This window comes from Malus sylvestris, chromosome 13, assembly GCF_916048215.2.
Source record: "Malus sylvestris chromosome 13, drMalSylv7.2, whole genome shotgun sequence".
Lineage (NCBI taxonomy): Eukaryota > Viridiplantae > Streptophyta > Magnoliopsida > Rosales > Rosaceae > Malus > Malus sylvestris.
This window is the reverse complement of record NC_062272.1, coordinates 14196044-14221331: the sequence shown is the minus strand read 5'-3', so window position 1 is coordinate 14221331 and position 25288 is coordinate 14196044. Positions and strand designations below refer to the sequence as shown.

Genomic DNA, 25288 nt, shown 5'->3' with positions numbered 1-25288 from the left:
TTGCAAACACAAAACCTTTATAAGATGGCAAACCCACAGAAGAACAAATATATAGCTCACAAGTGCTCATGAGCACTGAAAAACAACCATTTTTACATACTTTTTTCGGAGATTTTACGACATGTATCAAAACAATTTTCCTTTTTGCTTCTCTTTTCGTAGTTCAACAAAGATTACAAGGGCATACAGTTGTTGATACACACGACTCCGGAAAGCATTATACTCCATCCATACTCTTTTCCCTTTTCTTTGGCACATGGCGTTTTGTCAGACGATAATTGCAGAAAATCGGATATCAGAACAAGCACGACAAGCAGATGTGAGAGGTATTCTACAGATTAACTAGCTGATATACTCCTTCGATTTCCTTGATGATCAGCTCCTTTTCCTCTTCAAATTGCTCGTCTTCATCGCCTGTAATGAGACTATAAATCAGTGGGGATAAATATGACATTAAAGTTAAAAATATTTTTAGAAGCGCCATCATTCTTTCACAAGCCAATTCCTGCAAAGAGTTGAATGGCCAGAAAGGTAAAAAGTTAAGAACCTTTTCCAGCAGAAAGATTCTGAAGCAAGTCCGTCAACTTTTCATGGTTTTTAGCCAGGATAAGTTTTACTTCCCGTGGCTTATTAGGATTCGCAACAAAGACCTGCATTTAGAACACAGATATAGAATAATCAGTATTAAACGAAATGCAAAAAATTGAGAAACATGATTGGGAATCGAAGTAATCTCAGACTTTTATTTATGAAGTTGACAAACGTGAAGTTATGGATCAATATCAGACGGCCAGTCAACATTCCCATCCTACAAAGTCGATTAACTCGTACGCTATATGCATCTTTACATTGTTCCAACCCACATCCCTCACTGCATGAAGTTCAAAAAGCAGCGTACAAAATGCACTCCATATTCTAATCACATTCATACAAACACACATCCAGGGAGCAGGAGAGGAAAAATGAGCAGGGGACACACCTTGAAGATGTGGAAGGCAGAGATTTGGATGTTTTTACTTGAATCCTGCTCATATTAAAAAATATATTAAACAACATGCTAAATGCACGAAGTAACAATATTTACGCACACTTCAATGTAGAACCCATGATTTGGTCTTCATAGTCCTAGACAGTAATATCAATAGTAAATTCAATACCTTGAGCAACGTCATCATGACTTTCAAGTACCGAACTTCTAAGATGTAGCGCTTCATTATATGTGAATTTGGAGTCTCCAAGAGGAATTCGGAGAGAAGCTAAAATCCATATACAATTTATCCTTTAGTGCTATCTCATGGACCAAAAGAATAATAGACAGAAGCTGCAAAGTTAGATAACCAGAACCAACCTTCAAAGATTGCCTCCTGGTCACATAATTTGGAGATGTCAAGAGCTTCTCATATAGATCAAAGAACTAGAACAACAATTTCTTATCAGATAAGCTCAAAATAATATACACTACAATCTACCAATACGCTAGTGAAGACGCATCTTAGTTGAGCAGATATCGTAAGTGAAAAAAATATTTAATCAACATAAACATATGACAAAGTCACACAGCTACAATTGCCACTGACTATATTTGTACAGAAAAGTATATTAAGATAAAGATTGAGCAAACCTCATCATAGTGAGCAGTCAAAAATTCAGATACCACCGTTCCATGTTTAGTAAGTAGATCCTGCCAAATTCAGGGACATATTATGAAAGAACAGATAGGGCCATAAAAGCTCAGCAACGAATACAAAGGTCCAACATCAATGAAGATCGAGGTTCTGACCTTAAAGGTAGAGAATGCATCAGAAGCAACATCAAAGTTAGGCAGCTCCACAAATTTAAAAAACAACTCAAAGCTCGCAGACTCCAGTATGTATCTGAAAAATACTACACAAATCAAATGTGTGAATAAAAGAAACTTGCTTTGCTATTTTGAAGGAAAATTGAAATATTTAAAGATAAAAAGAACGAACAAAAGAGGGTAGCAGCTCTATTGCACCCACATATTAGTTAATCCAAAAGTTTCCTGTTTTACAATCATTAACAATCTTCTAATGAAACGCAACAGAGCAGCTCCTTTTACAAAATAAGATCTACTTTAGGCTTACCGACCTGCAACAACCATTAGGGGAAAAAAAAGGTGAAAAGTTTAAATGTCTTACTTTGCAAGTGCAGGGAATCTAATGCAATCCCTCAACATACTTCCACAATTCAAAGCAATTTCCTTGTTATCATAGCTGCTTGAAAAAGAAACCAATAAGTGTCGTGCAATTATTAATTTACCAGTTGAAAAAGTATGATGACAAGTATAATTTATAAAACATTAGGGACAATGTCTCATTAGTCATAGCTGATGGTGAAATTTACACCTAGCTACGTGCATGAGTCTGTGGTTCACTTACATAAACTTTAAGTAAAGAAACTGCAAGACGACATCAGCAGAATTTAGACAAGACAACTCTGGTTGTGCAAAATGTTTTATAAACAAATTTTAAAACAGTCGAATTATGAATGGAAAAATACATGCACTCGTGAAACAGAATTATGAATGCAAAATGTTTATTGCATAGATAGAGAACATGATGTCTGCGGTCAAAATATGACATGACAGTCAACAAAGAGACCTTGCCAATTCACAATATAATAATTGATGATTGATTAGCAAACAGGCTGTAGTATTCTTGAGACCTTGCCAATTCACAATATAATAATTGATGATTGATTAGCAAACAGGCTGTAGTATTCTTGCGGGTATATTGCTTTAGAATCATCATGATTATACTGTCGGCGTAGTTCTAGTATCCTAACACTTCAGATATACTTCTAGTATCCAACACTTCATATGCCCTCTTCCACCAAATGTCTCGCAAGAGCATCATCATTATTATCCTGTCACTACACAACAATATGATATAGTTGCTACACAAGTCACATGGTTTCATTCTGATAACTTCCCTCAAATAAACCCTTTCTTTAACAGACACACTGGATTGGCAACAGAAAACGAATTCTCCTAAAAGTGAAGGAGAAAGGGAAAGATTAAATTAAACTTACACCTCAAACATGTGGAAACAACATGTTAGGAAAAGACCAAGGAAAAAATATATATTTTACACAGAAGTACTTAAAAAAGCATTAAATAAACTTACCACACGACAAGAAAGTCTAATAATTCCAAATGGTTCTCCATGTATTCTGCGCAGCAATAAGTCAATTCAACCTTTTGCTTCATCAATATGGACCAACAATGGACCAAATCCTTTCTTGCCTGAAATGAAAACAATTTATCATCGCGTGTAACCAATGCTTCATATGCCAGACATTACGACACAAATGACCATAACTTACTTCCCATCCCAGTATAGGTAACTTGTGAATTAGAAGGTCAAAAACACCCTCCTTACAAATCTCGAGCGCAAGCTGCGAAACTTGATCCATATTTGGTTCGGTCTCCCCATCTCCAGAAAGCAAACATTTCATTGTTGTGAAATTCTTTTCAACTTCTTCCAAAGCCTATAATAAAGTAGAGCAGCATCATACTAGCAAATCATTAATCAAAGAAATATATCACGGCATTAACTTCGTATCGCAACTGTATATCTAGCAATTAAGCTTCGTAACGCCAAGTGCCAACGAAATTGGGGAAACAAAAGCTAGTAACTTTGCATACTCACTCACGATATTCGACTCGAAAAGCACTTCTACACTTGCAAATTTGCTTGTACTAATCAAATTTCTTAGATTTAGGTCCATATAAATCAACCCGATTGACAGTTTCCCATTGATAAATGCAATGCTGCAGACACACACACCCACAAAGCAAAACCAAGCAAAGATTTTGCCCCCAATTGTATAACCAAATTACAAATGCAAGTTTGGGAAATTGGAACAAGAACAATTAATCAAAAGCCCTAGAAATTGAGAGAGGGGACCTTTTCGAGGGCTTTGACTTCGACGACGGTCTGGGTGTCGAGGGCTGACAGGCTGTCGTTGATGGCCTTGGCCACCTCCTGTGGGGTTTTGGGCCTCGACGGCTTGAAGAACGAGAACGACATGATAGACGGTGTCGTTCAATTCTCCTCTCTCTATCTCTCGAAGAAGAATTCAGGGAAATACAGCGGAGCTTTCGTCAATGGCGATTGAGAAAAGCCAGTCTCTTTTGGCTTAGTGCGAATCTCAGCTTTTTATTTTCGCGACGTAAACAAACATATTATTTATGTTTTTGCTTTTATGCGATAAAACGCGGGTATGTAAAAATGAAAGTGAAATAATATGTACCTACTATGGCCAAAAAAACAAAAAAAAACAAAAAAAACAAAAAAACAAAAAGGTAAAACAAAAATAATTATAATTAATTTTTAAATAAACCATGACACCTCGGTAGTTGACGTTTTTTATTTGTATCATGATTGAATAATGTCTTTAATGGGACAAATATTGAGAATTTATTGTTTACTTAAAAATGAGGTGTCGAGAGTACAAGAGAGTTCCACTCTAAAAAAATCTCCATAGACCATTTTCAAATATCTATAATTTATTGTTCACCGTTAATGTTGATGTGGATTTTTTGACATCTTATTTGGAAATGCTCTTAGCATTTCTCCTCATAAGAATTGTCACTTAAATTCTAGTCAAAAAATGAATTCGAACTAAATTATTAAGATTAGCTAGCCTATTGAGATGTTTAGTTTGCTCTTTCATATGTTAGTGTTTGTAATATCGAATGTTTTTTTTTATAATAAAAATCTATAAGAATTAAGAAGAAAATAAATCATTGAAAGTAGCCTATTAGAACATGTTTAGAAGTGATTAAGAGATGATTGAGACTTCTCATTCGAAGTAATTTTGGTTCCCTTAAAATCACTCTCAGTTTTGTTAAAAACAAAAATTTAGTCTCAATTGGGCTATTAACATTACTTTCAAAGTTTAAAATATAAACATTCGAGATTATTTGAGAATGTACACAACCGCTTTGAGTAGTTCACTTTCAAAAATAGTAAATGTCAAAAAACAATCGTTTTGTTAACGAATAATAACCCAATCCGTTTACTAATTTACACTAGAGATATGAGATATAACGATTTAAGTTTTTATTTTGTATTTCTTCTCTAAATTAAAAATTCGTTTTTTTTTTAGTACATTGATATTTCTGTAGTGAGAAGTGGAAGAGTTTGATTAAGTCACATAATAAATAATTTAATTTACTATCGAATTCATTATTTACCAGATTCGAAGGTAACACCCTAAAAATGTACTGAAATTGACAGGCCACTCAAACAAGGGAAAGCAAAGCATGTTTCGGGTGGAGGCTAAAGAGGAACGAAAGTACGAAAATGGACCAAAACAAAAGTAGAAAGTACAAAATCTTGTGTTGGAATCCCGGCAGTTATGTCGAACAATCAGGGGCATTATCGACAAAGCAACTCGCATCTTAAACGCTGACTCCACCGATCCCCTCCAAAAACCGCTTTTCATTGATTCATCCATCCATTTCGATCCCCAAAACCTCCTCTCTCTCTTCCCCCCCCCCCCCCCCCCCGTCAGCTCATCAGCTCACCTCAACAATCTCGAATCCCGATGCGATGCGAGGCCACGATCGGATCAACACGTGTCTCCCCGACGAACTGATCTTCGAGGTCTTCCGGCGGCTCGACTCCAAGCCCAGCCGCGATGCCTGCTCCCTTGTCTGCAAGCGCTGGCTCGCCCTCGAGCGCCTCAGCCGCACCACCCTCCGCATCGGCGCCACCGGCAGCCCCGACCTCGTCGTCGACCTCCTCGCCCGCCTATTCCGCAACGTCCGCACCGTACACATTGACGAGCGCCTCAACATTTCGCTCCCTACTCACCCCGTAATCACTCAACCGATTCGATCGATCCCCAATTCGGTACGAATTGGGTTATTATAATTCGTCGAAACAAACAGGGCCTTAACGATTTTGGTTTTGTTTCGAATTGGGTTATTATAATTCGTCGAAACAAACAGGGCCTTAACGATTTTGGTTTTGTTTTGTTTTTTTTTTAAAGGGGAGGAGGCGCGGGACGGATATTGCGGCGGTTTCGTCGGTGAGGCTGCATTCTGCCAATGGCTCCGGCGTGCTTGATTCGAACAGCTTATCGGACGCCGGTATGACTGCTATCGGAGACGGATTCCCCAAGCTCGAAAAGTTGAGCTTAATCTGGTGCTCCAATGTCTCCAGTATCGGTCTAATTTCGCTTGCTGATAAGTGTAAAATGTTGAAATCATTGGATTTGCAGGTGAGTTTTTGCTTAATTGGCTTTTAATCTCGTTTATTATTTCTTTGTTAAAGTTAAATTTTAATGCTTGAAGTCTACAATTCTTCGTTTGAATACTTAAGTGGAAATTATTGGTACATTCCTACATGGGGTTTCTTTTGAGGTGCTGTCTTGCAGTCTTGCTTTCATTAAAGATGCAATCTTTTCCGTAAGCATTGGAAATAAATGTTATCCTGCACTCCTTGTAAAAACATAGGAGAGAAATTGCACTTTAGTGGAGTGCGATGATTTTTTTGGAGTGCCAATAACTGTTCCTGATAATTTTAAAATCATATATTTGCTCTTTGATATACATGGCAAGTCCATGACTTGAAGCATCAGGTAACCTTAATTTTCTGTTTATGAAGGGTTGCTATGTTGGGGATCAGGGCCTAGCTGCCGTGGGACAGTGTTGCAAGCAGCTCGAAGATTTGAATTTGCGGTTTTGTGAGGGATTGACTGACGTATGTGTGGTTGAATTAGCCCTTGGTGTTGGGAATTCATTAAAGTCTCTTGGTATCACTGCGTGTGCAAAGATAACTGATACTGCAATGGAAGCAGTGGGGCTGCACTGCAAGTCTCTCGAAAACTTGTCGTTGGATGCAGAGTGCATACACAACAAAGGGGTGGTTTCTGTGGCCCAAGGATGTCCTGCTTTGAAATCTTTGAAGCTACAATGTATTAATGTCACAGATGAGGCTTTGACTGCTGTTGGAACTTCTTGTTCGTCGCTGGAGGTGTTGGCTCTATACAGCTTCCAGAAATTTACTGATAAGTGAGTACTCATTATTCTCTTTGTTCCTTAGTAGTTTATTATTGGCTTCTTTCCAATAAGAAACTTATTTTTGGAGCGAGTCACTACAGTTTCTCACTCAACTTCAGATTGTGCCTGTACACATTATTTTATAAGATTACAGAAAAAATAAAAAGTTTTGAGCTTGTCTCTTCCGTTTTATTAATTCAGCTCCTGCAGTTAAATGACTATCTCTTTGTTTTCATGTCTGCGACATTTCAGAGGTTTACGGGCTATTGGGAAAGGATGTAAGAAGTTAAAAAATCTTATTGTTAGTGACTGCTACTTTCTGAGTGACAATGCTTTGGAATCAATTGCAACTGGCTGCAAGGAACTTACACATCTTGAAGTGAATGGTTGTCACAATATTGGAACATTGGGTCTGGAATCCATTGGAAAATCTTGCCCGTATGTTCCTCTTTTGGTTTAACTTAAATTGGTAATTTTGCTGGTAATAATTATATGGATGGTTTGAGTGGTTCTCATGTTTAGCTTATTGATGCTGCTAAACTGTGGAAGAATTCCATTAAGCTACAGGCTTTCACTAGTATTTTTCTTTGAATGGGTTATAGGATACATTTAGCATGGATGTTTAGCTGTCAGTTTTGCCCGTCGATGGAAAACTATGTACATTCAGAATTTGTATCCTTGGAACGGGTTACATTGAGCTCAGTTGGAAGATTTTATTATTGTGTTCGTTAATATAATTTCTTGCATTCATATGGTAATACCTAGTTGGTGTTACATTCATGTTAAGTATGTATTCATTTGTCTGTTGATGGTTGGTTAATCTGAAGAATTTGAAAATGTGCAGGCGTCTTACTGAGTTAGCATTATTGTATTGCCAAAGGATAGGCAACTTTGCACTTAGTGAGGTTGGACGAGGCTGTCAGTTCTTGCAGTCTCTTCATCTGGTAGATTGCTCAAGCATTGGAGATGAAGCCATTTGTAATATAGCTAAAGGCTGTAGAAATTTGAAGAAACTTCATATTCGTCGATGTTATGAGGTTCTCTCAACCTTAACAATGATTTATTCACCACCATATTTATTCTTCATTTACAGAATATGATTATAGCTATTTTTGCAAAAGTTTGCTATTATTTGATATTTCCTTTAGTTTGGAGGAGCGGAACAATATGCAGGAACAAGAAAATGCATTGCTTTGTCCTACATTTGAGTCATATCACCTTTTTTGATATGTTATCTTTAACGATAAATGTGCTCTTTTATGTTGAACAGATTCATTTGCTATCTGGCTTCTGTAAAAAATTCCTTGTTCGTTACCTATTTCGATAATATCTGTTGCCTTTTGGTATAGATTGGAAACAAGGGAGTTGTAGCAGTTGGAGAATATTGTAGGTCTCTCACAGGCCTTAGCCTCCGGTTTTGTGATAGGTAAAGTTTCTTCTCATCTTCCGTATCTCTCTTTAGTTTTCTTGTACCACACCACTTCTTTGCAAATCAGATGCTTATGTTCTATCTGCTCAGTTGAGAATGTGCTGTTTCAAACATTCAATCAAATTTTTTTCAATGTTTTGTGGTCGGAATCTACATCCTCGATTACTTAAAGATGTCTTTAACGTTGTATATCACATGAGATATATCCTAATCTTACCTTTTACTACTAGAGTGGGGGACCAGGCCCTTATTGCTGTTGCTCAATGTAGCTCCCTACAATATCTGAATGTCAGTGGATGCCACCAAATTGGTGATGCTGGATTGATAGCCATTGCTAGAGGGTGCCCGCAACTTAGTTACCTAGACGTGAGTGTTCTGCAGGTGTGTTCTCTCTTCCTTTCTCATCTCCCCTCCCACGCCACCTCCCTCTCCCACCCAACCGCACCAACGAACACATGCATCTGGTGGCTTATCTGAAGCACCGGATGCACCCTTGTTACATTTGATAGAAATGGTAGAAGTTTTTCATGTTCATATTGATGCACACGCAACCTAACATGAATGCGTTTTTCCAATCCTTGTTCAATCTAACATGATTTTCGTTTTGAAAAGAATTTGGGGGACATGGCAATGGCTGAACTAGGAGAAGGTTGTCCAAACCTGAAGGACATTGTGCTGTCACATTGCCGTCAGTTAACAGATGTTGGTATAAACCATCTTGTTAAAAGTTGCACAATGCTTACATCCTGCCACATGGTTTATTGCCCGGGCATAACTTCTGCCGGAGTAGCCACTGTGGTTTCGAGTTGCCCAAACATAAAGAAGGTCCTGGTTGAGAAGTGTAAGGTCAGCCCGAGGACCAAACGGAGGGCAGCCTCTGTCATTTCCTATCTTTGCGTGGACCTGTAGGCTGTAATGTCTGCAGTCCGCTTACATTTATGTGCACACCCACAGCTTGCTTAATTCAGAACAGCACTATATGGAAGACAAAGTCTGGAGGCACAACCTCCCTTAGGCGGACTTACATGAAACGCATTCAACGCCACCGTGGTATCCCGTTCCATGTAAAAGCCAGTTATGTACGCATGCCCAAGATCGTTTGTTTCCTTTTTTAAGTTATTTTTTGTTTCTTGTTTATTTTTGTGGCCGTATCTGTAATATTAGCAATAAATGTTTGTAATGTTTTTGTAATAATAGAAGTATTCGGAGTGTTGGAGAAAGAAATAAAAGAAGTAAATGTTCTGATGGTGTAACCATCTGGCCAATTTTCTCTGGTCTTTTCTTTGTCACACATTTTCTTACAACGAGACTCGAACCTAAAATATTAAATGTGTGCCTCCTCTAGCGAATGTCTTTTGAGCTAAAGCTACGGGGGAAAATAACATGAAACCTTGCACATTCCGTATTTGCCTTCTATCGATGGGGATGCAGCTGATTCCAAGTTATTTTCTTTTCCTATTTTTTCACCACATTTCTCTTTTCTCCATTACATTTCAGGGGGGGGGGGGGCTGGCATTGCATGTTTGTATAAACTCTATAAAGTATAAACTGAATCTACCGTGTAAATGGCATGTGCGACTTTCTTTAGAGACATTAAGCAGTTCTTTTTCTTTTTCGTTTTCCCCTATTGCTTTTATGGTGGCATGGCACATGCTATTGGTGACATAATAACTGGTGATGTGGTGGAACCTGAAGTGTTCGTAAGTGCATCCCCATCTGTCGGAGGATTGTTAAACTCACAAACTGCCAGCATAGGAATATCAAGCATCTCCTCAAGGGCGAAACCTGTAGCTGCACCAGTTGCATCCTCATCCCCTTCCGGCATTGCAGCAACAGGAACTGTTACATCGGATGCTCACAAGACCGGTTCTAGGCCTTTAGATAAAGATGCTCTCCGAACTTTCGTAACTAGTTCAATGCCATTTGGTTGGTACTTTTTACTATGGTATTTCTCATCTCGGGATTTCTTTACTATCATTATCACTATTGACAATTTAGTGGTTCACCTTTGCCTTGGCCTGGTGCTGGTTTAGTGTCTCATATGCTTGCTGATTGTACTGGTACATATAGGAACACCATTGGCTTTTCTTCGTCAGATCTTCCTCTTGCAGACCTGAAGCAACCAGCTTGGAAGCCTTGCCTATACAAAGGAAGGCCAAGAATACTCAGTTCATGAGACTGTCCATGCTGCTTTGTATGACCAAGATGAGATTCCAGATAGTTTATCAATTTCTGGCCAAATAAATTGCCGAGCAGATTTAGAAGGATTGCCTGATGTGTCCTTCCCCTTAATAGGGTTGAACGCAGATCACATTGAAGTTTTATCATTTCATCCTTGTGCTCAAGTTCCAGAACAAGGTGTTGATAAGCAAGCTGTGATGTTTTCACCCCCGTTAGGTAATTTTGTTCTAATGCGTTACCAAGCAGTCTGTGGTCTAGGACCACCCATAAAAGGATTTTATCAGTTGTCTATGGTCTCTGAAGACAAAGGTGATTTCTTATTCAAATTGCAACTAATGGATGGATACAAGTCGCCTCTCGCTTTGGAGTTTTGTACTGTGACTATGCCTTTTCCGACAAGAAGGGTAGTATCTTTTGATGGCACTCCATCGGTTGGATTGGTATCCACTACAGACCATTCTGTGGAATGGAAGATTGTCACGGGTGGGAGGGCCCTCACCAAAAGTATTGAGGCAATTTTCCCTGGGAAAGTCCAGTTTGCACCATGGAAACCTCAAAAATCACCTATCTCTAGTTCAGCCTTTGGAACCATAGCTGATGAAGATAGCGATATTGAGACAGATGGTAACAATAATAATATGGTAAATGTAGATGAGTTCCTAACGGAAAAAATGAGCAAGGATCTTCATCCAGCTGATTTGGAGGAGCCATTTTGCTGGCATGCATACAATTACGCCAAGGTACCTGCTTCCTCATTGTTTTTTGTTTCTTCTCAAAAATCAGTTGGGATTTCTTGCAACAGAGAGTGATGTCTTATCCAAAAAAGTCTGTTAGAAATTGGAGATATGGCTTCCATTCTATTGGTCGTATATTGGAAATTAAATTTGTATTCAGTCTCTGTTACTGTTATTGCCAGTGTCTGTGAATTGAATACTAAAATAGTAATGATAATACAAATTATGTCGAGTGTATATTTTTTCTGTGTCAGTCAAGCACACTTTTGGACTTTAAAGTGTTTAAGCATTTATTGAAGACCAAGCTTTAACAGAGGATGGCGTTTTCTGACTCACGTGTATAGGCGTTGTTCAAGATTGTTGGAGCTTCATTGTCTGGAATGTCATCGGATTCGGATCCAAAATCTGTAAGTTTTGCTTCCTCTAATTCACCTCTCATGGTCTAGGTCGTTACAGGAACCCAGGGATAGGCCATAAGAGGAGTATGCTTGTTGTATTTATCTCATATATACTTGTATTATTTTTTTTTTGCTGGCTCTCTTAATTGTTTCTGCTACATGCAGGTGAGCGTTTATCCAACTGTTAAAGCACCAGTGGAGTTCTCTACTCAGGTGGGTTTTTCATCAGAATTCTCTATCTTCAAGCTTGATATACTTTTCTTAGCTCTGACAGTGCATGCTGCGGAAAAATTGTTAGAAAATGTTTGCCGACATCATTGTGCGCATCAGATATAGAACTTGCAGAAGTATATTATATGTAAGCAAAGCAATGCTGCAGATAATCTACAAATATCTGTTCATGTATTCGACCAATGATGGCTTCATAACCTATGAAAGTAAAATTCTCCTCGGTTTCTTGTTTCTTCTAATGGTAACAATTTCGTTGTTTAAATGTGAAAGTTAGAGTACTCTTGTCAATCCATATTGCTTCTTTTCATTTGTTAAACAGGTTACTTGGGGCGATTATATTTTGTGGAATACGTTGGGTAGATGCCCGTCTGCTGCTGTAGCAAAAGTTTATGGTCTGGTTTGTTATGGAATGGCTTTCGGAAATTGAATTTTCTGAATAGATCATTCGTGTAATTTTATTTAGTGTTGGAAGTGAGAAGTCAATCAATGCGTTCGGGTTCGAGACTTGGGAGCAGCCTCTCCATAAAATGGGGGTAAGGCTGGCCGACATTCACCTCTCCCAGACCCTGCGTAAAGCGGGAGCCTTGTGCACTGAGTACGACCTTAATTGATTTTGCTTTTAACTGTCATTCCTTTACATTTGTTCCTTGAAAGTTGAAATACAAGAATATACAGGTTTCCAACCATACAAAGAAGCCTTCAAATGGCCATTTACAAGTTGGATGGTCTACTCTTTGGCAACAAAATTTAGCCTAGAGTACCATCCAGGCCCCAGCTTCTTCGCAGGAGAACCCGAGATCCCGTCGCGAAGTCTGCCTCCTCGGAATACAATTGCCATTCAAGGGCTGTGTTATGATGTGCATAGTTCATGAGTCTGCATTTTATCTCCTTCATTGCATGCTCTCTGTCTCTTCGCGGTTCACTTTCTTCTCTTTTATTCTTCCAGAAAGTGTCTCGCCGAATGGTAGAGATCGTACGGTGCCCAGAGATGATCGACGGTGCATGGCTTCCGGGCGTCCAACCTCAACCATGGCTTACCCTTCCCGCTCCAGTGCAGAAGACTAATGGGACCAGGGTGGAGGTTCCTACACCTTCCTTCAAAGTTGTCACCTCCTAACCCATGCTGGTTCCACCGGTGATCCACACCCTTGATGTTTCCGGCCAAAACCAGCAGAAAGGGCGGCAAAGACCCCAAATGGTATAGCCTCTTTCGCTTTTGCAACGCCATCCACTCCTCAACCTTCTGTGTATACCCTCCTTTCCTCCATTTATCCACATCCACCACCATCACTCCTGTGTTGAAATAACACGGGTTTCTTCCTTGGAATGTCTTCGACAAATCCGGGTCAGACCAAAATGCGTCAGTGAAATACTGTGAGAAATTTGCCCGGCAATATTCCGGTGCAGCCACCACCTTGTCTTCCATGTCCACGCTCCATAGCTTGGCAATGTCGTCCACCACAATGAGGTCCGAGTCCAAGTATATAACACGCCTCATATCGGTCGGAAGGATGTCAGCAAGATAGATTCTAGCATAATTAATTGGCTGATCCAATGCTTGCCTTATAGATTTTGATATCTTCCAGCGAACCCGGTTCGAATCAAAGGCATATGTCTTGAAGTTCAAGTAAGGGAACGTAGACTTTATGCTGGAAAAGAACTCCGGTGCAATACGCGCGGAGAGGAAGTGAAAATAGAGGTTTTCGGGGCACGTCGAGTGTTGCAACAAGGAGAACACGGCAGCCATTGTGCCGCGGATGTAATTGGCATCTAGAGTCATGGCAACATGGATGGCATCCGTGTTTTCGGAGCCACATTGCTCCCCGTTTCGGAAGGCGGGTGCTTCACGGAAGACAGGGAGGTGAGGGGAGGGACGGCGAAGGATGCCTAGGCGAATGCCGGAGGTGGTGGTGATGGGGTGGAAGAGGAGGATGGACAGGAGGCCAAGGAGTATAGGGAGAGGGGTTGGCGTACTCAACAAGGCCATCCTGTCGTGTTTTGGTATTAGTTTTTGGGGACTTTTGGGAGGTTGTCTCTAATTGCAAAGGCAACCGAATCCATTTGAAACATTAGAAATTGGGGGGTTTTGGATGTGGGAAAGTTGGGATGTTTTAGTAGAGAGAGAAAGGAAGTAAAATTGTGAGGAAGACAAAAAAGGTCGGAAAATCTCCGGGTATTTTGGGTTGCCGAAAAGTCAAAAGAGGTATTTTGCCTTTTCTAATTGTGTTCTTGCAATCTTGGATGATCATATTTGGAGTATTAGTTTGTTCAAAATTCTGTTTGGGTGTTGACAATGTAAAAAAATTAAACAATGTTGTAAATAGTGGGTATGTTTGCCCACATGTGTATAGTAAAGACTCATATGCTAAATAGTAACCCCTTTGTAAGTTTCCATTGAAGTGGTTCTATAAATAGAGCACTTCGATTGTTCAAAGTTAGAGAATATCAAGAAAAGAAAAGGAAGAAATATAATACTCTCAGTATCCCTCATTTTCTAATACTTGCAATACTTTTGTGGTGGTAATAAAAAAACTAAATAGTGTGATATTTTGCACCACTTCGTCATTGCTCTTGGCAAATGTTATTTCTCTAACTTTTGCCTATTTATAACACGTTATCAGCACGACTCTCTAATCATTTCTCATTTCCCTTCACCGAAACATAAAAAAAATGTTTCCTCTAAGGTTTTTACTGTTCTTCGTCTTCTTCTGCCTCAATTGCTGGATATACCCTTGCGAAGAATTGTTTGCACCATGCTTACTTCTAATTCTCAACCTAACAATTACTTATATCTTTGATTTCTTATTTGGTGTAACTCTTGACTACTAACCCAGTGTTTATTTATGCAATCCAAGATGGTGCGGTATCATCGTCTATCTTGGACTGCAGATCTAATTTTACTGCAAATTTTAAGTGGAGTGGTATAATCGCCCACCCTATCCTGCATATTTAAATTTGTCTGCTATTTAATTTTATCGCAATTTTAGGTGGTGTGGAATAATCACCCACCCTGCTTTGCATATTTAAATTTTATCGCAATTTGAGGTGGTGCGGTATAATTGTCCACCCTGCTTTGCATATTTAAATTTTATCGCAATTTTAGGTGGTGCGGTATAATCGTCCACCTTGCTCTACATATTTAAATTTTCCTGTTGTTTAAAGTGGTGCAAAATAATCGCCCATCCTATACTTGTTTCGATGAGAATGGTGCGGTACAATCGCCCTTCTCATTAATCATGTAAATCTTGAGCCTGAAGTTTCGAGTACTTATCATTTTGTCCTAAAGATAAAAAATTTGTAAGAACCAGAAGTTCTAACAATATATTCTTCCTAAACACATATTATTGCAAGTTCTTACACATCTCATTTTTCTTTCAGAAAAGAAAATGGCAAACTTAGCAAAGTTTGATTTTGCTGCCCTGGACATTACTGGGAAGAATTACCTTACCTGGGTATTGGATACCAAGATCCATCTGGAAGCAACGAATCTTGGAGATACCATTAGGGATGAAAACATCTCATCCTCTCAAGATCGAGCGAAAGCCATGATTTTTATTCGTTGCCATTTTGATGAGGGACTAAAGAACGAGTACTTAACGGTTGAAGATCCGTTAGCCATCTGGAAGGCCTTGAGAAACAGATACAATCACCAGACAATGGTGATTCTTCCAAAAGCTCGCTATGAATGGACTCACCTAAGGATCCTAGATTTCAAGTAAGTGGCAGAGTACAATTCTGCGTTGTTTAGAATTACATCTAAGATGAAGCTATGTGGGGATACTATTACTAAGGAAGATTTGCTGGAAAAGACTTTCAGCACATTTCATGCCTCTAACGTGCTCCTGCAGCAGCAGTATAGAGCACGAGGCTTCACTGAATACAACCAGCTAATATCTGTGCTTTTGGTAGCTGAACAAAACAATGAGCTTCTGATGAAAAATCATTAGTCCCGACCGACCGGATCAGCACCGTTCCCAAAAGTGAATGCTGCTTCCCTTGAAGGGAATACCATATCCTCTCGTGGCAATAATTACAAAAGAGGACGTGGCCACAAGCGAGGCCGGTGGAACAGGAAAGGCAAGAACCATGGTGTCCAGTTTCACAACCAGATTCCAAGGCATAACCCATGCCCGAGCTTTAAAAATGTAAATGCCAGAAAGAAAAAGCTCATATGAACACTCCTAGAAATCCTGAAGGAGCTTTCCATAGGTGTGGTGGCAACGGACATTGGGCGCGTACTTGTCGCACCCCAAAGCATCTGGTGGATCGATATCAAGTCTCTTTCAAGGAGAAGGGTGTCAAGATCAATTTCTTCGACCAGGCTCAACCAATGGAAACATCTGATCCAATGACCAATTTATCAAGACAGTTAAACACAACCCACCTGGATGCTACAAACTTTATTAATGAAAGAGGGAATGAAGCTTATGGGTCCAATTGAATTATTTATGTTTATTGTACTCTTGTTATTTGTACTTGTGGTTTAATGCTCGCATTTTCAATTCAATAAAAGTAGTATTCCAGTATGAATAAACTGCTTTTTCTTTACTCAGAGAACGTGGATAAAAATTATAGTTATTTTCAAAACAAGAGCAATGACAGAGACTTTTGTCTTGCAGATAGCGCAACCACGCATTCAATACTTCGAGATCGAAAGTATTTCTTGAATTTGGTACTTGCAAAAGTAAAGGTAACAACAATATCAGGGCAATCAGATGTAATTGAAGGCTCAGGAAAAACCCAGATTATATTACCAAATGGAACAATATTGTCCATACAGAATGCATTATACGTTACTCGATCCATTCAAAATTTGTTGAGTTTTAAAGACATACGTCTAAATGGATACCACATTGAAACGAAAAGTGTAGAAAATGTGGAATATTTATGCATTACCTCCAATGATACCCAGAAGTGTATATTGGAGAAGTTGCATGGTTTATCGAGTGGATTGTATTATACATACATAAAGATAGTTGAGACATATGCTGTCATGAACCAGAAGTTCATGGATTCAAAGGTTTACATGCTTTGGCATGACCGTCTAGGTCATCCAGGATCTACCATGATGCGTAGAATCATTACCAACTATAATGGACATCCATTATTGAGCAGACACATTGATGTCTCAAATGATAACCCTTGCAAAGCTTGTTCCCAAGGGAAATTGGTAATTAGACCATCACAACTAAAGGTTGATAATGAATCCCCATCATTTTTGCAAAGAATTCAAGGGGATATTTGTGGACCTATTCAACCACCTTGTGGACCATTTCGATATTTTATGGTTTTGGTTGATGCATATACCCGATGGTCACATGTTTGCCTATTGTCTACTCGAAATGTAGCTTTTGTGAGACTTATTTCTCAGATAATTAAGTTGCGAGTACAGTTCCCAGATCATCCCATTAAGTCCATTCGACTTGATAACGCTGGTGAATTTACGTCTCAAACCTTTGATGATTACTGCATGGCACAAGGCATTGATGTTGAACATCTTGTTCCTCATGTCTATACTCAAAATGGTTTAGCAGAGGCATTTATCAAGCGGCTTCAATTAATAGCCCGCACTCTGCTCATGAAAACAAAATTGCCAATCTATGCATGGGGACATGCCATCTTACATGTAACATCATTGGTTCGACTGAGACCTATAGCCAACCACCAATACTCATCAACACAACTCGTGTTTGGACATCAACCTAATATTTCACATTTACGAGTTTTTGGTTGTGCTGTTTAGGTGTCTATTGCACTACCACAACGAACTAAACTAAGACATCAGCGCAGACTGGGAATTTATGTGGGTTTTGATTCATCATCTATCATTAGATATTTGGAACCTTTGACTGGTGTTATGTTTACAGCTCGTTTTGCTGATTGTCATTTTGATGAGACAGTCTTCCCGTCGTTAGGGGGAGAAATGACCGTTCCAGAAGAACGGCAAGAGTTGACATGGGTTGTTCCCACCTTATCTCATTTTGATCCACGAAGCACTCAATGTGAAAATGAAGTGAAAATGATCGTTTATCTTCAAGGTATTGCTAATCGAATGCCAGATGCATTTAATGATGCTTCGAAAGTGACAAAGTCACATATACCAGCTACAAACGTACCTGTAAGAATTGATGTCCCTGTTGGACAAAATAAAGTGGCAGTGAATGATTCATCCAGTACACGCCTGAAGCGTGGTAAACCCCCAGGTTCAAAAGATTCAGCCCCTCGAAAGAGAAAGATGAGGGCACATTTGAACCCAAATGAAATATTCAAGAAAAGAAAATGAATGATAAATCCACAATTCATGATTCTGTACTTCGAGAAAAAGAAAATGTCCTTGATAAGACACTTGTCCCTGAAGAGACAGAAGTACATGAAGGCAAAGAAATATCCATAAATTATGCATGTACTAATGAATTGTGGGATCGAAATGAAATAATCATCGACGACATGTTTGCATTTGCAATAACCACTGAAATTATATTAAGTGATAATATTGAGCCTCGTTCTGTTGATGAATGCAGACAGAGACAAGATTGGCCTAAGTGGAAAGATGCAATCCAGGTAGAATTAAATTCCTTGGAAAGACGAAGTGTTTTTGGAACAGTAATCCAAACCCCGCCTGGTGTGAACCCCGTAGGTTACAAATGGGTATTCACAAGGAAACGCAAACGACAAAAACGAGATTGCAAGATATAAAGCACGACTCGTTGCACAAGGTTTTTCACAAAGACCTGGAATTGATTATGAAGATACATATTCTCCTGTAATGGACGCAATTACGTTCCATTACTTAATAAGTGATTTCAGAAAAACTTGACATGCGACTTATGGATGTCATCACCGCGTATCTATATGGAGAATTAGATAGTGAAATATATATGAAAGTTCCAGAAGGCCTTAAGTTGCCTGAAGCAACTAACAAACCACGAGGTATGCTCTCAATCAAATTAAGGCGATCACTGTATAGGCTGAAACAATATGGGCGAATGTGGTATAATCGTCTCAGTGAGTTTTTGATTAAAAAAGGATATGCCAACAATTTCATCTACCCTTGTGTGTTCATTAAGAAATCAAATACTGGATTTGTTATAGTGGCAGTATACATCGATGATATGAACCTTGTTGATGTACAAAACCGGATGGTATTGGTACAACGTAAATCCGACCGTGAATATGCAAGTAATGTAAATGACACAAGATGTATCGTGGTTCACCCCAATGTTTGGGCTATGTCCACACTGATTATATTGTATTTCTCTGAGAAGTGAGGGAGAGAGTGTGAGAGCTTTGCTCTAGCCAGGAGTGACCTCCGGTTTGTGAGGGTGAGGAGGCCCTTTTATAGAATAAGGGCTCCTCCCCTAATTACATATTTGCCCCTTCATTTATTACATAATTACATTTAAGTCCCCGAGTATTTATATGAGGTCTAAATATGAGGCCCTAAATATGGTATAAACAAACCTAGTTGGAACCCTTGAAGAGCTCAATAAAACTGCTGAATATCTGAAAAGCGAATTTGAAATGAAAGACCTTGGGAAAACAAAATATTGTTTCAGCCTGTAGATCGAGCATTGTATTAATGGAATTTTGGTCGATCAATCAGCTTACATTGAAAGAATACTGAAGCTATTTGGCATGGACAAGGCTTATCCACTTAGCACCCAAATGGTTGTTCGTTCTTTGGACATTAAGAAAGATCCATTATGTCCAAAAGAAGATGATGAACTGGTCCTTGGTCCAGAAGTACCATATTTGAGCTCAATAAGTGCTTTATTGTATTTAGCACAATGTACTAGACCAAATATAGCTTTTTCAGTTAACTTGTTAGCCAGGTACAGCTATGCTCCAACCATTCGTCATTGGAAGGAAGTTAAAGATGTTCTACGATACCTTCGTGGGACAACAGATATGGGTCTCTTCTACTCAGACAAGCCCACAAATGAACAGATCCTTGTTGGATACGCAAATGCTGGTTTTCTCTCCGATCCGCATAAAGCCCGCTCACAAAATGGATATGTGTTCACTAATGGAGATACTGCAATTTCATGGTGATCAACGAAGCAAACGCTAGTTGCTACATCTTCCAATGACTCAGAAATAATTGCTTTACATGAAGCAAGTCGTGAATGTTCTTGGTTAAGATCAATGATCCATCACATCTGGAATTCATGTGATCTACCTTCAAAGACAGACACTCCAACTGTCATCCATGAAGATAATACAACCTGTGTCGTCCAGATGAAGGAATGACTCATCAAGGGTGATAAGACTAAACACATATCTCTAAGATTTTTCAGTGCACATGAGCTTCAGAAGGCTAAAGTTATTGAAGTCAGACAAATCCATTCCAATGAAAATTTAGCAGACTTGTTCACTAAATCTCTACCAAAGTGCACATTTTAGAAGTTAGTGCAAGGAATTGGATTACGTCGACTTACAAATTTGAAGAATGCAGAATCAGGGGGAGATACAATTCAGGGGGAGCATCCATGATACATGCATGTTGTACTTTTTTTCCTTCGATGAGGATTTTTTCCCATTGGGTTTTTCCTGTTAAGGTTTTAACGAGGCAACTTAAGCATGCTCAACACCACCCAAGTAAAGTTGTACTCTTTTTCCTTTGCTATGGTTTTTTTCCCACTGGGTTTTTCCAAGCAGGGTTTTAACAAGGCAACTGATAGTGATATGTGGGCATCCAAAGGGGAGTGTTGTAAATAGTGGGTATGTTTGCCCACATGTGTATAGTAAAGACTCATATGCTAAATAGTAACCCTTTTGTAAGTTTCCATTGAAGTGGTTCTATAAATAGAGCACTTCAATTGTTCAAAGTTAGAGAATATCAAGAAGAGAAAAGGAAGAAATATAATACTCTTAATATCCCTCATTTTCTAATTCCTGCAATACTTTTGTGGTGGTAATAAAAAAACTAAAAATTGTGATATTTTGCACCACTTCGTCATCGCTCTTAGCAAAGGTTATTTCTCTAACTTGCCTATTTATAACAAACAAGTATATGTTTTACTGTCCTAATCATAGTACGAGAATTGTTGTAACCAGGAATGTCATATAGTTTAAAGGAGTTATTTGTGCTTATTTTGTTTCACATTCTACATACTTGTTTTCACCTTCTGCACTCCTTTTGTTAATTCTAGCATGTGATTTTTTTTTTTTTTAACTTAATAGCTAGAATGGAAGAAAAAATATATATATGGACCATATTTTTGCATGATCAAACCAAGGTAGGGAAATCTATGAAGATTGGACCTTAGAGGAACTTGCAGAGCTCTGAAAAGAATAGCTTAGATCCAATTCCAGACACTCTACCTTAATCTCTCCTTGCCGCCGGCCCCTCTTCCCTTAGTCAGATAAAATAGGCTATAACACGTTATCAGCACGCTCCTACCGCTGCGCTTAGGAATCTGACGTTGAAGCTTTTTCTACATCAAACATGTTCATCCATATCATCACGCAATCAGGTTCTTCCAAAACAACAATTTTTATCTCGATATTTTTGCAACCTTGATAGCATGCATGAACATTCACCATAATGCATGACCCAACTTTATGTTTTTCGAATTTTAGATTCTACATAAATTGTGTAGCATTATATTCATAATTATTGAATTATGTGAATTTAATATTGCCATGAATTGCATCAAATATATGTCCATGCATTGAATTCTATATTAAAATGCATTGAATTGTGTTGATGCACAAAATCAGTGAGGACTTTGGTACAACAGAAAATGTTAAGTTTGTGACCTTCACTAGATTGCTCCGGTCACTAGTGTGAATAAGTATGTAAATGGATAGGGACAGGGAAGCAAACACAAGATGTACGTGGTTCACCCAGATTGGCTACGTCCACGGAGTAGAGGAGTTCTCATTAATTGTGAAGGGTTTACACAAGTACATTGGTTCAAGCTCTCCTTTAGTAAGTACTAGTGAATGATTTAGTACAAATGACATTAGGAAATATTGTGAGAGAATGATCTCTATTTATAGAAGAGAGTTTCTAGTTTCATTCTAACATTGACATGTGTCGTGTTGTGATTGGCTTCTGATGTTGACACATGTTGCGCTATGATTGGCTTCTGATGTCGACATGTGTCACACTGTGATTGGCCTCCTGGTTTGAGGGAAACTCTTTTGGGTCATTGACAGTATAACGTTGACCGGTACTCAGTAGTTTCGGGATTGGTCAAGTATGGTACAAACAAATTGAATTGAAAAACAGAAAAAGAAAAAATCAGACTGCTAGGGTTTTTCGAACCCATGACCTGCACCGTGCAAGCTGCCAGCATCAGGCCAACAACTTGCGTCAGCCTAGCAAGCCCAGCCCAGCGTCGAAACCCAGGCTGCAAGCCCAGAACCGAAATGGTGCATTTGAGGCACCATTATCCTGACCCCCAACCTGAAGCCCAGGTCATTCCCGTCTATTTTTCCAACGAAACACCATTAGTTATGTAATTTGGACGAAACTCATCGTTTTTACCAACGATTTTTTCAAAATTCCAGAAAAATTTCATGAGTTTTTTTATTTGGTTATCCCACCCTGACGTCACCTTCGTCCATAAAAATTTCCTCGGGTTCCCACCCTGACGTCACCTTCGTCCATAAAAATTGGTTATCCGATGAACTATGGCTTGCACTGACCATGGAAACAATGCATGAAGTGGCGTCGTCGACTAGTTCAAACGGATCCCTACAACCAGCATCGCTGGGGTGGCCTGAAGATCCCACCTGAGCCCTAATGAGCCTCGGTTTCCATTAGGTCCATTAGCACAACACCCGCCTGCTTGTGCTGAGTGTTTCAACCCATATCACCAACCCTTTGGGCTTTGGTGATAACCTGGCCCGAGAACCAGTTGAGCCCATCTAGGCTCATGCCATTTTTCCCATGCACCGTGTCACATAGGATCTAAGCTTCTGCTAATATATATGTGTGCCACATCGGATCCCAGATTCGTTGGAGTACCCATGCTTTCGTGTCTGCATCACAGCTGATCTGTGCCCTTCACGGGCCTCCATTTTGGGCTTGGGCATGCAGCCCACTTACTTTGTGATGCATGGGCCAACATGCATGCTTGGCCCAAGACCTAACCTACCCAATATTTGGGCCTGGGACATACGACATTTATCTGATTAGCCCACCTGTGGGCTTTGGTACATGTTTTTGGGCCTCGAGTTTAATTGCCTAATTTTTTTAGGCCCAATGGGTTTTATATTTTTTCACTCACACTTTAAATTTGGCCCAAAGTCCATATAATTAATTCAATTATAATTATAGACCTGAAGTTCTATTTGCATATTTTCTTGTTGCATATTTATATGTATATATTTGTGTTTGTTTGCAGGAACATATGAACCTAAAGTTCATAATTATTTTGAAACCTAAAGATTCTAAAAACATGCCTTATTTGAAAACCTGAAGTTTTCCTTAAAAACATCACCTATGAAAACCTTAAGTTTTTTCATGCGAATTTTAACCAATACATGTCTATTAGAAGTTGATTGTTCTACTCCTATGTGAATGGATTGATTGTCTTTCTCCATTACACTAATCACATCTTGTCTTTTATTTTGTGATAGGAACATATCGAATTTGAACAAACTCGACTTAATCGCTTTAGAGGTATCTGGAATGAACTACTTCATGTGGGTCTAAGATATGAAGTTCCACCTCACTACAAAGAATTTGCATCACGCCATTGAAGATGAGACGGACAACCCTGTTGGCAAAGTTGAGAAAACCACTGCCATGATCTTCATCCAAAGACATATTCATGATGCACTGCAAACTGAGTACCTTGCTAAGGAGGATCCACGAGCACTATGGGTCACTTTGGTTGATCGCTTTAATCACCAAGAGGACATCTTCTTGCCTGAAGCAAGACATGACTGGCAACATTTGCGCTTTCAAGACTTTAAGTTTGTGAATGAATATAATTCTGAAGTTTGTCAAATTCGATCACTTCTCAAGTTTTGCAACGAAACTTTGACCGAAGAGGATCTCCTGGATAAGACCTATTTAACCTTCTCTGCTACTAATATTGTCTTGCAGCAACAATATAGAGCTCAAACTAAGTTCTTGGATTTGATCTCTGTTTTACCTCTCGCTAAAAAGCAGAATCAACTGTTGATGAAAAATCATCAAGCTCGACTTATTGGGGCGACTGTTATGCCTGAAGCACACTATAGCATGAACCAACGCCTAAAATGCCAAAAGAGGCGTGGTTGTGCAGCCAGAAGCCCCCCATGGGTCAAGGTCAACAGAGCCAATGCCTATTTAAAGGAGGAAACAAAGCTCAAAAGCACCCTAACCTCGCTCTCAATGCTTCAAACTTCAAGAATAAGGGCAAAGCACCTGAAACCATGGATGCTGACATGTGCTATCATTGTAGTTCAAATAACCATTAGTCCCGTGTTTGTCGAGCTCCCCAGAAAGTTGTAGCAGCATATCGATCATGTCATAGGAAGTTTGAATCAAACTTTGTGCAAGTGGACGAACTAGATAGTACAAAGATGGAGGTTTTTGACTTTCAAGAGGCCGTTACCTCTATGGAAGGTTAGAATCTTAGACATAAACCATTTTTTTAGTTGAAATAGACATTGGGGCCGAATTCCATAGTAGTGGCCGAACCCCTCTTGTGTTTTTGGTTAAATTTTGAACAATTTTCCTTTATGTTTGGATTATTTGTTGGTGATTTATTTTTGGATATTAAAATTTTAATTAATTTCCGTCCTTGAATACTTAAAAAATGTTTTGAATGGATATTTGTTTTTTAGAACTTTTATGCATGTGACCGATTCAAATCAATTTTTCATTCTAGGTATGACTAGTAAGGAAGTTAGTTGTCTGGCAGATAGTGTAACCACACACACTATTTTGCTTGAATGCACCTCTGACAACCCTCTTAGGCCCATCCAACCTGATTGAAAAATATGGTAAGACACGTATAATGTTGTCCAATGGTACAATTTTGACCATTAATGATGCACTTTATTCTCCACGTTTTGGAAGAACACTGTTGAGTTTTAAGGACATTAGAGATAACAATTACCATGCTGAAACCCACGTAGAAAATGGAGTTGAATTTCTGTGTATAACTTCTTACGAATATGGACAGAAGCGTATTCTACAGAAGATGGAGCGTATCTCGAGTGGTCTGTATACTACGACCATATGCCATATAGAGAGCCACTATGTAGTCGGCCCTACCTCTAGGACCACGCATGAAATTACACTTTGGCATGATCATTTGGGACATCCTGAATGAAT

The 25288-nt window shown here is 39.1% G+C and overlaps 3 protein-coding genes and 1 pseudogene across 4 annotated transcripts; 2 read left to right on the top strand and 2 right to left on the bottom strand.

Annotated features, from left to right (window-relative positions):
• Positions 1–4212, bottom strand: LOC126597161 (uncharacterized). The gene is made up of 11 exons (XM_050263926.1): positions 3930–4212; positions 3346–3510; positions 3147–3265; positions 2160–2234; positions 1781–1874; positions 1622–1681; positions 1349–1414; positions 1158–1256; positions 980–1024; positions 548–650; positions 1–414 (listed from the first exon to the last, which is right to left on the bottom strand). The coding sequence occupies exons 1-11, from the start codon at positions 4050–4052 to the stop codon at positions 332–334; spliced, it is 1032 nt and encodes a 343-aa protein (XP_050119883.1). The 5' UTR covers positions 4053–4212; the 3' UTR covers positions 1–331.
• Positions 4213–5441: 1229 nt separating this feature from the next.
• LOC126596992 (F-box/LRR-repeat protein 4-like) lies at positions 5442–9715 on the top strand. 2 transcript variants are annotated; one of them, XM_050263727.1, is made up of 8 exons: positions 5442–5846; positions 6022–6252; positions 6639–7045; positions 7286–7471; positions 7878–8070; positions 8383–8459; positions 8693–8843; positions 9075–9715. In XM_050263727.1, the coding sequence occupies exons 1-8, from the start codon at positions 5580–5582 to the stop codon at positions 9369–9371; spliced, it is 1809 nt and encodes a 602-aa protein (XP_050119684.1). In that variant the 5' UTR covers positions 5442–5579; the 3' UTR covers positions 9372–9715. The 2 variants fall into 2 exon arrangements, with proteins under 2 accessions (XP_050119684.1, XP_050119683.1); XM_050263726.1 differs by having other exon boundaries at positions 5442–5882.
• Positions 9716–10027: 312 nt separating this feature from the next.
• LOC126595270 (AP-5 complex subunit mu-like) lies at positions 10028–12510 on the top strand (annotated as a pseudogene).
• Positions 12511–12609: 99 nt separating this feature from the next.
• LOC126595693 (probable galacturonosyltransferase-like 4) lies at positions 12610–14106 on the bottom strand. The gene has a single exon (XM_050262001.1). It carries the CDS (start codon positions 13991–13993, stop codon positions 12941–12943), a length of 1053 nt encoding a protein of 350 aa, XP_050117958.1. The 5' UTR covers positions 13994–14106; the 3' UTR covers positions 12610–12940.
• Positions 14107–25288: the final 11182 nt, after the last annotated feature.

Bases quoted from the DNA above. Each gene is read 5' to 3' on its own strand.
- LOC126597161 (XM_050263926.1), bottom strand. From the start codon at position 4,052: ATGTCGTTCTCGTTCTTCAAGCCGTCGAGGCCCAAAACCCCACAGGAG. The intron at 1,875-2,159 runs GTAAGACATTTA...AGTATTTTTCAG, and splicing joins AGATTCCCTGCACTTGCAAA to ATACATACTGGAGTCTGCGA. The intron at 1,257-1,348 runs GTTGGTTCTGGT...TATGGATTTTAG, and splicing joins CCAGGAGGCAATCTTTGAAG to CTTCTCTCCGAATTCCTCTT.
- LOC126596992 (XM_050263726.1), top strand. From the start codon at position 5,580: ATGCGAGGCCACGATCGGATCAACACGTGTCTCCCCGACGAACTGATC. The intron at 8,460-8,692 runs GTAAAGTTTCTT...TTTTACTACTAG, and splicing joins AGCCTCCGGTTTTGTGATAG to AGTGGGGGACCAGGCCCTTA. The intron at 8,844-9,074 runs GTGTGTTCTCTC...CGTTTTGAAAAG, and splicing joins TAGACGTGAGTGTTCTGCAG to AATTTGGGGGACATGGCAAT.
- LOC126595693 (XM_050262001.1), bottom strand. From the start codon at position 13,993: ATGGCCTTGTTGAGTACGCCAACCCCTCTCCCTATACTCCTTGGCCTC.